The sequence below is a fragment of the Pogona vitticeps genome, chromosome 3 (genome assembly GCF_051106095.1).
Source record: "Pogona vitticeps strain Pit_001003342236 chromosome 3, PviZW2.1, whole genome shotgun sequence".
Taxonomy (NCBI): domain Eukaryota; kingdom Metazoa; phylum Chordata; class Lepidosauria; order Squamata; family Agamidae; genus Pogona; species Pogona vitticeps.
Window position 1 is genome coordinate 92,094,786 of NC_135785.1, and position 15,013 is coordinate 92,109,798.

A 15,013-nucleotide genomic window follows, 5' to 3' on the forward strand; every position below is an offset into this window, starting at 1 on the left:
GAAAAAAAAGAATACACTGTCTCTGTATGTTGGTTCTTGTAATCTGCATCTCTTGGTATGTATCTTCAGCTGATAGAAAGCCTTTCCTTCTACGTTTTACACTAGGACGTTGCCAGTTTAATTGCCATGTGTTGGCAAGGGGTGGTGGTGGTTAAAAACTTTGTGCTTGGAAGTTGGTTGCTCAAGTCCTCCATTTCTGATTCCCTGATCCTGATGATGTCCAGCTTTTCTGGCCCAGAGAGGTCAGGCTAGCAATCAAAGGAGGATATGATGTGACTTGAGAAGGCATCTCTCTGGGGAGTAAAACAACCTGATGCAATGTCTTGAAAACTGACCCAGAGTTTAGCTTCAATAATAAGTTCCTTGAACCAACTCCTCAGAGACCAGCAATGTCATTTTCCATGAAGCTCCCAGGAGGAGACAGGAAGGGTGTTGCAATGACTGTGTTCTGTGCACTGTGCTGAAGATGGCCGCAGAAGGGCTATTTCCCACAGTTGTTGCCATGGCAAAGACTACTTCTGTTCTTCTCACTCATCATTGCCAGCCCAAATACTGTATGTACTTGCGTCTTCCTCCTGTTGCTCTGCAAACATTTTCTGACTTTAAAACAGTATCTTTGCAACTCTGGAACAGAAAACTGACCATTTTGGAATACTGGGTTGTAAGAAAATCTGAACGCACATCTCTGTAACTGCAGGGCGTTCTGGATGAGATACTAGATCAGGGGTGGACAACAAACCCCATGGGCCGCACACAGTCCCCCAGGGGCCCTTTTTGTGGCAAATTCGGAGCTTCTCCTATGCATCTCCTCCCCCTGCTCCATTTTTTTGACAGAAAAGCCCTATCTCAGAAGACCTGAAGGAGTGGCAGTTTTCAGCTGAGGGGCATGGGGAAGATCCCTCAAGGTCCCAGCTCAATAAAACCTCCAAAACAGAAACCAGACACATCTCTCTGAAAACCTCTTACATGTTTGTTTATTTGCTTAAATGAAATGGCTGTTTCTGGGTCTGAGGCAACCCACAGTTTTGTCCAGAAATGAGACGTTGACCCCTGAGATTATACACCCTTGATTTCCGTTCAAGGCTGGTGACTCTGACTTAATGGGGCAGTAAATTGCCTCTTGATTTCAGTCTGAGATTTACAGAAGCCATATAGGATGCTGAATGCTTTCCCAAAAATCAGGGGAGGTCTTTCTTTCAATCCCACCACTCTCACAGGTGTGTTTGGTGAGGACACAGGAAAGGGCCTTCTCTGCTGCTGCTCCCAGACTCCGGAACTCCCTCCCACGGGAGACCAGGCTGACCCCATCTTAGCTGTCCTTTACAAGTAGGTGAAGACCTTTCTATTTAGACAGGCTTTTCCTTAGTGAATGACTGTCTAGGAGAGGTTTTAAAACAGGACGGCTTATGTTTTGTTGCTTTTACGGCTGTTCTGACTTATGCTTTTACGTAATATTTTTATATAATGTTATACAGTCTTCTTTAAAAATTGAATCATTTCCTTATATTCATTTTTAATATTTTCTTTTTAATTATCTATACCACATTGGGTCCTTTTTTTGGGAGAAAGGTGGGGTAAAAATATTTTTAATAAATAAAATAGAATTAGCACCTGGGATAGCTTCTGTAAATCTCAGACTGATACCCAGAAGGGGTCTGCTGCCCCCACTGCTTCAGGCTGTGAAATTACCACTCTGTGTAATTGGTGGTCAGTATGAAGCCTCTGGATTGGCCTGGACTCTTTGTTCATTTGAGGATTCCAGGTTTTATCCTCACCTTTGGCCTCCACCTCCAGCAACTCTCTTGGGGACCCTGGGATAACAGCCCTCTTCCCACACACACAGAAACCAGGTCTGGATGTGAATACAGCTGAGCCAGGCCCTGAGGGCACATCGCAAGTGGTGTGAGCTTGCTGTGGCCTTTCCCATTGTTTCTCCAAGATCAGCCTGTCTCATAATGAAATTTCAGATGTGATTAAAGATCCACCAGAAACTTCTCAGTTGCTTGTGATCTGAAAATATCTATTGTCAAGTTATTTCCAAAGCCTATCAATAATATTAGCACTAGTTAACATGGCTAATGAAAGCAACCCATCATTCTTAATGAAGTATAAATCTCCAATTACCCTTAGCCTACAAGAGTGATTATTTCCAGCAATCAACACCAAGCTGGTGTTCTGGGTTTTGATGCATTGTATGTGTGTTTAACCTTGATGTCACAACTGATGTCACTGTTTTTACACGCTAAAATTGTTACAGAAAGACCCCCAAAATTATGCCTTCTGGTTTTAATGTAAGATACGACTTAACAATATATCGGAAACTTTGTATGGCTGCTTTGCACCTTGTTAGCATCTTTGGCATCATAAAAAATCATGTGCTGTCAAGTCAGTTATGACTTACGGTGACACTTTCCAGGTAGAGAAGTGGTTTATCATTCCCTTCTTCTAGGGGTGCCCTAAGACTAAGTAGCTTGCCCAAGGCCACACAGGCTGGCTCTACTCTCAGGAAGCTCAGTGGGGAATGGAACTCCCAAACTTTGGCTCCACAGCCAGATGCCTAAACCTCTGAGCTATCCAGGCAGCATAGTGGGGTGAAACGGAAGTTTTCCAAAATGCCATTGTGAGATAGGGGGACCATTTACCTTTGAAAAAGAGGAAATGCATCCCTTCATCCCTGAAATTGCAGGTAAAACAAGGCATTAATTTGGATGGAACATGCAGATACCAATATATGTAAATACTTGTGATATTATATGGGGGTATAAGTTTTCATGGTGGGAAATGCTGTATTATGTGTGTTTTACACTCAGACAACAAGCAGACAAACTGCCTAGAAAATGCAGAGAGAGAGAGAGAGAGAACAAGAGAGAGAACTTAGTGCAGCCATGGTGATCGGGGATGATAATGCTTCCAGTCCAGTACAGCTGGAGGGACAAGGTTGGGGAAGACTGATATAATCTGCATAACTCTGTAGATGATATTAGGCCAACATACAAAACATAGTTACTTCTCTAATGGTTTCTATCCCTCTACTGGGTTTGCTTTCCAGATAAATGACTAGTATTTGTTCTTTCATCTGATGGTGGTTCTTTCTTCTTCTTGACTTGCAGGAGGTGCTTGAATTAGAAAGGACCCTTGGAGGCTATCTGTTGGAAGAACCAAAGCCTCTTCTCTTTAAAGACAGTTATCACAACTTGCGGCTATCTGTGCATGATATCCCTCATTCCCTTTGGAGGAGCAAGCTTCTGGCCAAATACCAGGTGATTGTCTAGACTGTGGAGGGAGGTTGGCCTGTAGGACTAAGAACGGAGGCCCAACAGTTCATCTCTTTTGTCTTTTAAAATATTTTGATTGTCATCAAAACACATGCATTCAAGCAGAATACAGTAGGACCTCCATATCTCCATGGGATTGTTTCCAAGCACACACACACACCCTGTGGGTAATAGTGGACACTATACATAGCATGGCCCCTGGTTCCCTCAAGTGGCCATTTCTGATAGCTACACCATGGAAATATGTATTTCTGGGATTTTTCTTTTAATATTTTTAATATTTTGAGATTGTGGGTAAGTGAAACCATGGATACCGATCCCACAGATATGTGGATATGACTGTACAGACAGACAGGGACATCTTTACCTTGTATTTTTTAGGATCTTTGCAGGCGTAGCATTCTGCACAATTTCCAGCTTGTAGTTGCATGAAACGGACATCGCACCATTCAGAGCAGAAGAGTTTCTGTCTGTGTACAGGATTGTGTGGACTCCTTGCACAAATGTGAGGGAAAGAACAGCTGTGTGCAGAGTGTACCTTGTACCATTGCTCATACAATATGAAAAACAAATAGGATTCTGCCCAAAATAACTAATAGGTTCTTGCTCTTTTACAACATCCCAAGTCTATTGCCTGAGGCCCCTGCCTCATGTTGCCTAGTGATAGGGCTAACCCTGTTTGTGGATTCAGAAAGGTCATGTTGCTGACTTCCCAGTAGGGTACCTTTCAAGCATTTTAGTAGAAGTAAGTGACTGCTTCATTCTCTCCCACATCTCTGTCTCATAGTAAGTGTTGGGTCACATGATTGACATCTCTATAAAGATTGATAATGGATAGTATCTACAAGAGTATACTGAAAAGCCTTTATGCCTAATTTTAACTCTCCAAAATACCATCAGTTTGCCAGAAAAAATGTGGTGAATATGTGAAGGTAACAGTCTCACAATGTGTATTTTTATATACTATGATAATATGTTACTGTTTATATTTTGGAGAATAAATAATGCTAAATGATAAACCATATGTATATGCCTGCACATAAATCACAGTGCTCAGCATGGAAAACGTTAGCTCTCAACCAGATGCATTGCATAAAACTATGTCCATTCATTTAAATTCCCAGAAAATTGTGCTGCTGGATTGCACCAGTGGCTTATCTATTCCTGCACCAATTCAAAACTGCCCATACCCGATGTACCCAGGGAAGCCCACAAGTAAGGTCTGAGGGCTGTAACTTCCAGCATACCCACCATCAGTGTAATGTGGCCCTTTAGGACATTCATAAACCCCCACAGAAACAGGTGGTTTGTTGGCCACCTGCTAAGCCATAGCAGCTCAGAGCTTGGATTATTTTTTTCTGTGACAAGTCCCGGAATCTCCTAACCAGGCTAGGGATTGTCAGATTTGTAGTTTATGAAAAGTAACATTTCCAAGCTCCCACGTAGATGGCTGGATTCTGTGTTCATCATGGAAGGTTGGATTTCATGGAAGCTTGTTCTGTTGCCACGTCCTAAAATGAGCCACATTTTCTAGTGTGATGGTCATCCCAGAGTGCTGACTCTTTTTTTTTCCCTTTTTGGTGTCCCTTTCAGGAGATTCCTTTCTATCACATCTGGAGTGGCAGCCAGCGGGCGCTGCACTGCACCTTCACTCTTGAGAGATACAGCCTGGCTTCCACAGAACTCACCTGCAAGATCTGTGTTCGGCAGGTAGAAGGCGAAGGGCAGATATTTCAGCTACACATTACGCTTGGAGAGGTGAGCAAAGGCGGGCACAGAAGTGGTAGAAGGCAACAAAAACTGGCCCCTTCGTGCATCAGTGGGGCATCGCATGATTACTGAGAACAAGACCCAGGCTCCAGGCTTTCCACCCCAACTCCTGACACCATGATGTGTTGTGGGCTGTCAGTGTACAGAGATTTTTGTTAAGGAGACAGGCCATTGCTGCTGGGTGGGTGTCTGAGGCAAGGGCCAGCAGCAAGGCTCCAAGGCCATTGCCATTTGACACACAAGAGAAAGGTCTCCAGTCGTAAATGGAGAGGAGAAGCTACACTGGCGTGTCCTCCATCCACAAGCACTCTGCTTTGGTTTCTGTAGGTTCAACCCATGCCACTGGAGGGTTCTGGGAGTTATGGTTGAAAAATACAACTTCTCCAGGCTCTCTATATTTCATTAAAGAAAGGCATGAGAAATAAGCAACTTAAATTGCATATATTCCGTAAATTATTCTGAGTATAGACTTACATTTTCTAAATGGCAAAGTGCCTTTGGGCATAATCCAAATCAATTAACCCAAACCCATCCTCTGGATGCTTCATCCGGCAGACTAATTCTGGAGGCTGTTTCCCCAGCTATTCTTAGGGATGTCTGAAGGCTGTTTTCTCCTGTTATCCTTATGAAAACCACTATTTTATTTTTAAGTCATTACAATTTACCCTTTGCATCCCAGTTGCTTCTGGAAAATTGAAGCTGAACTTAAAATTCAAGCCCTCCCATGGTATTTATCAGATAGGTGAGCATCGGTCAAGGGGAACAAAAGGTGCACAGAAGGGATTTGTACTGCAAATGAACATTTTTACCAGACATCAGATGCCTATTTGCCTTGCAAAGAGGACTAAACTAGAAAGTCTTTTTAAGGATCGTATGTGGCAGCCCAAGAGCAAATGCAGAGGGGAAACAGACTGCCACTAGAAAACTGTGTTGTTTATCTTAGTCCTCTAAGTGTGAAAGCAAGCTGTGCAATCTGGTTGAAATAACTATCTTGGAACACATATCAGACGGAGTGTCCTCGAATGAGTGCAAAAACATGCTGGTAGATTCCCAGGCCTGTCATTGAAAAGCAGCCACCTCATCCATGTGTATCCATGCCTTTTGTTTTCTAGAACTCCAACTCCTTTGATGCCTTGAATTCCCACCCTGGTAGTGCCCTCACAACTCAGCTGGGGCCGTACGCCTTTAAGATCCCTCTGTCCATACGGCAGAAAATCTGCAACAGCCTTGATGCCCCCAATTCCAGAGGAAATGACTGGCGGCTCCTAGCTCAGAAGCTTTCCATGGATCGGTGGGTTTTGTTTTATTGCTCTGCTCTCAACCATCATGTGTGTGAAACACACCAGTTTAGAGAGAGAGAGTCACTTCCTTCCAGTAGGCACCCACCTATTGCTCCACCAGCCTCTCCTTTGGGAAGGTCCAGGTGGGGTGAGAGGATGCACCCGCTTGGACTCAGGTTCCTAAGGAATCCTGCACTGCAAACATAAAAAAAAAATCTGCCCCACGCATCTTGTGTTTCTCCATTCCTGTCCTGAAACTCTTTTGTGGGTTTCCCCCACTATCTATGTAGACATTTGTTCAATATATATGTATTTAGTTACAGGCTTTTCCTAATATTTTTGCACGGAAACATGCCTGTGCATATTTTTCAACTCCATTCATTTCTAGCCATCTGCATTGTTGAGAGGCATGCATGCCAACCATATACAGCTACTTTCACCCATGTGCAGATTTCCAAGGAGAGGTGCTCTTTGTCCTGCATTGGCTCTCCAGAGGGGTGGAATGGATAATTTCAGCAATAATTTCAAAACCCAGCAGAGTTTGTTCCCCACCTAGTATGTACATATGGAGGGGTCAACAGATTCCCCTCCCAATCCAGGCTGATTCTGCCTTTTGTTTCAACAAACAAAGCTTCCTTTGGCGAGACAGAGGTGTGCCCCTCTTGAGTTGTGTTAGTAAGACCAGGTCCTGCTAGACTGGATATGCTGGAAAGGCATAAGTAACCTTTCAAGAGCTCTTTCACTTCACTGAAGGATTTGAAGAACTTTCCAACATGGGAGCCTGTAAACTCCTATCACAGGCTCCCATGTTGGAGCTCCTGTAAGCTCCAGTTGAAAAGAAGGTGTCCAGCAGGCCGCTTTGGGCAAGGTTTAATCCCTTGCATCTGCCACAAGGAGTGACAGAATTAAGTTGCTGTTCTATACCTATAGGTAGGTCCACCTAAGTTGGCGTAGGCCGCTCTGCCTGGTGGCAGCTCCGCAACCGAACCCCCTTCCTGGGTCTGCCTGGAAGCTTCTGGGTGTGCAATACTCCCAATTTGCACACTTCCTGAGAGTCAATCCCATGGAACTGAGAACAGTTTAGGAGGCATCCATGGTTGCTCTTTTCTACAGGCTAGGATGGAGTTGGGGTGTTTTGTCATTGCTCCCCTTCCAGACACCTCGGCCTAGTCAGGGAAATCTGATGGGAGAATTTATTTATTACTATAATTTGTATACCACTCCCCATTAGTGCGGAAGCCCAGCTATGGGCGGTTTACAGTACTAAACAAAGCAAACCCAAGATAATGCTGAAACTATTTGAAACCTTTAGGAGAACACTACTAAAGAGGAAATGAAAGAGTTTGCCTGTAACGAACAGTTTCTCCATTCCTCTTTCTCCGCCCCCACCCCCACTCCTCTTTCGTTTCCTGTACAGGTATCTGAATTTCTTTGCCACCAAAGCCAGCCCAACAGGGGTGATCCTGGACTTATGGGAAGCCCAGCACCAAGATGATGGAGATCTTAATACACTGGCCAGTGCCTTGGAAGAGATGGGCAAGAGTGAGATGCTGGTCGTCATGGCAACGGAGGGGGACTGCTGATCTTACAGCTCTCCACATGCTGCCGACTTCTTCCGGCAGTGGCCCAAGTGGAGGACAGAGCTCAGAGAGGTAGAGAAAAAGGAAGGAACTGCCCTTTTGGGATGGATCTGTAAAATGGTTGTGAAGAAGAAGCGCAACCTGACTTCAGTTCTGAAGGGAGCAACTTGGGTTTCTTCTTCTCACACTCCTCCCTCCTCAAATCACAGTCAGCCTTAGAGGTCCACATTGCCTGGTTTACAAGCAATCCAAGTGTTAAAAGAAAAAGAAAAAACCCTCTTTCCTCCTCCTCGCAGCCTTTGGATTGAGGCACACACAAGCAATGCATTGTTGGTAACCAGGATCGCAGCCCTTGGCAGAAGAGACCTCCTCCATTTCCGTTGCGTCTTGCCAATCGGGAGGGCTGCTAGAGTCTGGGTTGAGTTTTTGTCTTTCCTTTTGATTATTTTCCTTTCCTTTCCTTATTCTTTGCCTTGTTCTGTCTTATTTCTTCTTTTTACTGCCTTTTTTTTTGGACAGTCAAGTACGTTCTAGAAAAGACTGCTTATTCCTGTCAAAAGCTTATCTTTTACACACACACACACACACACACACACACACACCAGGAAAAGGGGAAAAAAGGAAAACAGTTTCTTAGGAAACGCAAGTAATTTATCATCCAGATCTTTGGATGCCTCCTTTTTTAAAGCAAAAAAATTAAGAATCTTTTATGTATGTGAGAGCAAGAGGATCATGGCACTCGGGAATTGAGAGAGAGAGAGATTGAGACAGAGAGAGAGAGTTTTAATGGAAGTTTAAGGTCATTTTATGTGTTACTAGTGGTTGGATTGGTGATCATGACCTAAGCCTCATGCAGGTGTTAAAGGACACACTCAGTCCTTTTTTTCACATTGTGTTTGCACATGTTTTCCTGGACTCTTTAACAGAATGATTGATAAAGCTGGGGGCATAAGGCTAAACCCATTCACATCCTGTTACTGAAAAGGAGGCTCGGGTGCCAGTCTGTACCCACTCACCTGGAATTCACTGGGGCTTACTGCTGAGGAGACATGTATGTTATTGTGCCTGGAGGAGTAACTCTGAAAGCTCTGTTGAAAGAGCACAGGTGCATTTTTTATTTGTTCTTGACCATCTGCAAATGCCAGTGCAATGCCGAGCTATCTTTGACCCAGAGACCCATTGTTATTTTCTGCTGTGGTCTCTCATCTCATATCTGCCTCGACTCCCTCTTGCTTTGCATCGCTTCCTTGTCTTTTCCCAAGCCCACCATGCTATCTTTTCAGAAACGGTTCAGCAGATAAACTTTGTACTACTATAGAAGGGCCAAGCCAGAACCAAAGTAGCCTCAGTAAAGATTACCCAGAATATTGGAATATACCAAGAACAAATTCTGATGCAGGGTTGGGGAGAGAAACTCTCACTTCTTTGTATTGGTGATGAAGCTTTGGCTCATGAATGTGTCCTGAAAAGAGGGATAAGGGGAGGCTTAGCATAATAAGTCTGCACAGAGTCTTTTGTTTTTCAGTGCAGACATCTCAGAAGGAAAATCCGTAGCAGCTTCCATATTTTGGGTGCCGTCACAACTCTGCTTGTGAAAGATTCAGAGCAATGGTTATATAAGAATGCGCTCCCTTAGAAAACAAATGCAGATGCCCTGATCATGTACTTCCAGATCAACCATGATCTTGGATTGCTTGAGGTATGAGTGGGAGAAAGGTAACATTTTTGGACAAGCTGGTCATTTAAATGGAAACTCATTTAGATCAGAGACTAGAATGAGTGTTACTCATGGCCCACTGGCAGGCTTCCTGGAGGCAACAGATTGGCCACTGTGTGAACAGAATGTGGGACATGAAACAGCCTTTGATCTTGCATTCTTATCTGCAGAACATTCTCTTCTGTTCCTAACCATCAAACAGTCTTTACAACTTATTTTGGATATTTACAACACGTTCTAGAGAATTCAAGAGAATATGGAGATCTGCACTTGTTCCTAGAGGAAATCCTTAGAGTGGGTTGTCCCTCCCATTCACCTCGATAGACAGGAGCTAAAGACCAATCATTTTTCAAGAGCTGCCATCTCCCTCTAGTGGCAAGGGCAAGCCAGCACTTCATTTTTAACTCCTGTCTTTGTCTTCATAGGATGCTTGTGTGGTCACTCAAAGTTATTTCACACAATCCACAAGTGGTGCAATTTACACTTCTGGTGAGTGCTCTCAAAAACAGTAGCCACTCCTTTGGATATAATGTTTTCGAAGAGCACACATACTGGAGCACACACTTTCTCATATTGTTTGGAACAGAGCTACCAGTAGGAATGTACAGTGGTGCCTCGCTTAACGAGTGCACTGTTTAACGACGAATCTGCATAGCGATGCAGATTTTGCGATTGTTTTTACGATTGCATTGCGATGTTTTCTATGGCCGAAAATCGCATTGCGATGATCAGTAAGCGTTTCGCTTACCAATCTTCGCATTGCGATGTTTTTTTAAACAGCTGATCGGCGGTTCCAAAATGGCCACCGGGTGCCCAAAACGGGCACCGCAAGTGTTCTCGCGCCCTGCCCTTGCTTACCGAGGGCGTGAAAATGGCGGCACTATGGAGGAACTTCGCTGAACGGTGAGTTTGGGAGCCATAGGAACGCATTAAACAAAGTTTAACAAAGCTTTTTCCATCCCGTTTAGCGATGTTTCTGCATAGCGACAATTAATCCGGAACGGATTAATGTTGCTATGCGGGGCACCACTATACTGTATATGTTACTTTACAGAACTGGAGTACAAAGGGACTGTGCTAGTTTGTTTTGGCGGGCACTACCAGAAGCCTATACAGTCATCCCCCAGAATTTAACATTAACCTATGAACTGTCCTTTAAGAACCATGTCAGAAAAGCTCCTCTGTAGATACATAAGAATTCTTAATAGACTGCAAGCAGTAACAGAGGATTCTGCCTGTATGGAACTGTATGTCAATGTAGACAGCCCTAGACTATCAAACAGAACTAAATGCCTCCTTCTCTAATTTTGAAAAGTATTAAATATCTAACCACACATTTTAATAGTAATTGTATGGAGTGGGTTGTAGATTGTCTGTGGGTCACACAGGCCATGCTGGCTGAGGGAATCTGGGGGTTTTAATCCTAAAAAGTAAATTTTCAAAGCTTTGCAGTCATGTGACATATTTCTGGGTCATATGCACATTTCCATAGGGAATGTCAAGCAGGTTTCTTCCCCCATAATGCATCCCAAAGAAGGTTTCAGATTGCAAGTGCAGTCTACACTTCTTCTCTGAGCACTTTATTCACCAACAGGAAAGGCAGTTGCATGTCAGAGGGATGCTAAGCTTCCGATAATGACTGAGCTGAACAGAGATAGCAAGAATCTCTATTCTTTCATTTTAAATTTTTAAATAAAGTCAAGCAGTACATCATTTCTACTGGACTGAGAGGCGGGGAAAAGGAGCAAGTGGGTAATTACAGCTCTTACTCACAGGAACATTTACTCAAAAGTAGCTATATAAACAGCTCAATGCTGTGCATACAGAAGTACCAATGTATGAGTAGGTATGCTGGGAAAATGATTCCTTAAATATTTTGAACACAAACATCTGGGATGGGCAACTTGCAGTAACCCGGCTGTGGCATCTGTCCACAAAGACTGACCTTGGAGTGCTGCACCTCTGATGTATATGAAATCCATGAATGCCCAGAACCAGAGATGAGTGACATGATACTGACATGATCCTCAAAAATCTCTGTCTTTGGGTGGGCAACCAGACTGAACTAATGCTCCCACATGCTCTTATTGTTGGCCAGGTTCTAGGAGTTGAAGCCCAGATTATTTGGGGATCCAAATATTCTCCATTCCTGCTTTACATATATAATTCAAATCCTAGAAAGCACCAGCCATTGAATGATTGTAGTTTAGTCTTCTGTGTGCATGTTATCTCATTACTCAAGAGAGTAAAGTCCTTATCTTTTTTTTAAAGGTTCCTAGACCTCATGACTGAAAAGGAGAGAGGGAGGAATATTTGCAGAAAGTTCAAAAGCTAAGGGTAGAGTATTGTCTTGCTCAGACAATGTTGGTGTGAATCAAACTGTTGAGTATATTATCTAGGAATATCAGCTTGCTGTACTGGGCTTGCATCAAAAAAAAGTCTTGCTACATAGTTTGAACTGAAGTTAAAGTTAATATTTTACGTTTTGGTAGTTTTGGACATTTTCTGTCTGTGATACTTTGCAGTGCCTTCTTTTATGGTGGTTGTTATTTCCTGTAGTGCATATGTTGTGATGGAGTAGGAGTGAAGTACATAACAATTTTGATACGTATCCATGAAGAATACAAACAAATATTTTGTATGTGTTAGTGAGATGATGTCTAACAAATATAATTGCTAGGTACAATTATGAAAACCTTTAATGTATGTACATTGTATTTTTTTTTGTTTCACCTGAATTGAGCTGCTCAATTTCAGATGAAAACAGAAATGCGGTATTGATTTTGTTCCCCATTAGGTTTGCAGACAAAATTGAATGTCCAAACCTAGATGAGTTCTTCTTCTTCCTCCTCCTGCTCTCTCCGTTTCTGTCCTTCATGACTATAGGGTAGAAACAACTGGCAGAGCTTATTAAACGCCTAAATAGAAACTAAAATATGGTTAGATATCAGTTCTGGAGATTGAATGGCAAATAATTTGATAAGATAGGAAATGTACAACTCTGTTTAAAATATGTATTGTGCCACTATCTATCATTGGCCTAAATCCTGTTGTATAGTGTATTAAATTGCACTAGAATAGGCCCATTGAGCCAACTGGGATTTAGTGAGTCAGCTCCTCCATAAGTTGCATTGATTCAAATGGGTCTACTCGAACTGCAACTTCCTGTGCTGAAGTAAGTTTCAACTAGAACAGGAGCAATGGAACCGATAGCACTTATGAAGGAGTTGACTCGTCAAATCCCCATTGATTCAGTGGGCCTACTGTAGTATGATATACTGTTAAGCAACAGAACAGGGTCTCTTCCAGCTCTGCAGTTCTATGATGATGATGATGATGATTTTGGCCATTCTTACACGTTGTATTGGTGATTTTCCTGTCATAAAAATTTAGCACATAACAGTGGTTTAAGCAAATAAATCCTACAGTGGAAGGTTTGTTCCAGCAGTAGAATTCAACCATATTATCACAGATATATAGATAGGTTTGCATTAGCCTTTGGTTCTCCATTATCTTTCAGGTTGTTGCAAGTACTGTGTAGTTGCAGAGTATTTTTTCTTACACTCACTACCTCTTAAAACCCTGCCCATAGTGTGGCATTAAGAGCAGTGATGCCTCCAAACGCTTTTAGCTCTCCTCCTTGGTCACAAAAGATTTCTTTGTAGGCAATAACTTTAAACATATGGCATGATGTAGCAGACCTTGCACCAGGAAAGGAGGAAGGGGCACCATTACCTCATTCTCCTAAACCAGAGGTAGAGAGCTAAAAGCCTTCTGAACGGTGTTAGATTCCAGCTCCCAGGAGCCTTAACTCAATGTTTATGGGTGATGGAAGCTGGAATCCAGTATGAGGAGAGCCACAGATTTCCTTACTCTTCCTGTAGCATGCCCTTGGAGGAAGAGGGAGGAGCTCTTAAGATGAAAAGGGAATAGGTGCTCATACTCAGGGAGCTGAAAATGTGACTGAAGATGATGTCGGGATATAGGTAACATTTATTTGGTTGACCGAGAAGCCCCTCGCCACCTCATGTTGTTAGGATAACAACAAACACATCTAGAGATCCAAGGGCAGTTGGTAGGCAGAGCTGCTTCAGTGGAAATTCATTGCCAACGGGTCTTTCATAGCAGCGATGCAAGTTAAAACTTTATGCTGGGCCTACAAGGCGAGATGTCTCTAGGAAGAATAAAATGAAACCCAACTAGGTATGCTTGTAGTTTGGCTTTGGGTAGCATGTAAGCATGTGTGTATGTTTTAAGTGCAGAAAACATTGGGCCTGTTTTTACAGTGCAAGCTTTCCCCTGCCACCGCCACCTATATTTTAATTCAGGCAACAACAAAAAAGTTTGTGCCGGGTTTGCAACCCTGGTTTCCAGGCTTTGGGGTGAGTGAGTGAGTATGTGTGTGTGTGTGTGAGAGAGAGAGAGAGAGAGAGAGAATATGTGTTGTTTGTAAAGTTCAGAAACCCAAGACCTCACAGAACCGTTCTGATGTTTCTAATTCTTTATGCAAAAACAGTATTCCTGTTACAGCCTGTGATTCCTCAGAGAGTTTGGAGAAATAAGTAAAGATAGAATAAAACAGTATTTAGGGTTTAAATGCCAGTTCTTGAAGCTATGGATTCCAAGACTGTGGTTCTTTGGATATGGTGGAAAAACTTGGCTGCTCCTTGAAAGGTCTTCTATCTCTCTAAAATTTTGGAATATTCTCTATATACATCACTGGGCCATGCCTTCTTTTTACACAGTGTCGTGTCAGGGATCTTCATATGCAATATACAGATCTGGATAAAGGTCCAGATTTATTTGAACCAAATTATAAAGTCTTTTTTTTTTAAATGCAGCTGCTTTTTAGATTGACGTTATTAGAGTGTTTGTTTCCCATGTGGCAGTAAATCCTAACAGTTCTTTATCCAAGACAGATACTGTATAGTCATTGAACTACAAAGTATTCGGGAAGGATGTGCAGGCATTTCTTTCCTCCAGTGTAGCACCAGGGGACAGTGCTTTAGAGTTTTGTTGTTTTATACAGCCAGCTCAAAAACACAAAAAGACTAGTCCTCTTCTCCAAGAAAATGAGCAGAAGAAATTCCACTTCCCGGTAATATAATATTCCTCATTTTGAATCTCATTTCTACAGTGTCTGCTGGTAACGAAAGGTAAGTAAGAATAATGACACTTAGATTTGAGGAGGAATTGAAGGTTCTTGCCTGATCTCTTGGAGGAAGGCATAGTTTATTCTGGGACTGCATTTAGCAACATAGGTTATACAATCAGAGTAGAAATACTGGTAGATGTTTTTAACATGCTATTTTTAACATGCAACCTTCCCTAGAAACATAAATTAACCATACTGAAATTCCAGGAGCAGAAGGTCCTCAGAGTGTGTGCGCA

General features: G+C 42.7%; 1 protein-coding gene across 2 annotated transcripts in view; it reads left to right on the forward strand.

Moving 5' to 3' along the window:
* UNC5B (unc-5 netrin receptor B) overlaps nt 1-9,163 on the forward strand; it is a 202,090-nt gene extending 192,927 nt beyond the window's left edge. For both annotated transcript variants that reach the window (XM_020783182.3, XM_020783183.3), the window contains 4 exons: nt 3,111-3,260; nt 4,869-5,033; nt 6,158-6,336; nt 7,743-9,163. In XM_020783182.3, the coding sequence (XP_020638841.3) occupies nt 3,111-3,260; nt 4,869-5,033; nt 6,158-6,336; nt 7,743-7,908 (660 nt within the window). In that variant the 3' untranslated portion in view covers nt 7,909-9,163. The remainder of the gene's footprint in view (nt 1-3,110; nt 3,261-4,868; nt 5,034-6,157; nt 6,337-7,742) is intronic.
* The last annotated feature ends 5,850 nt before the right edge of the window (nt 9,164-15,013 follow it).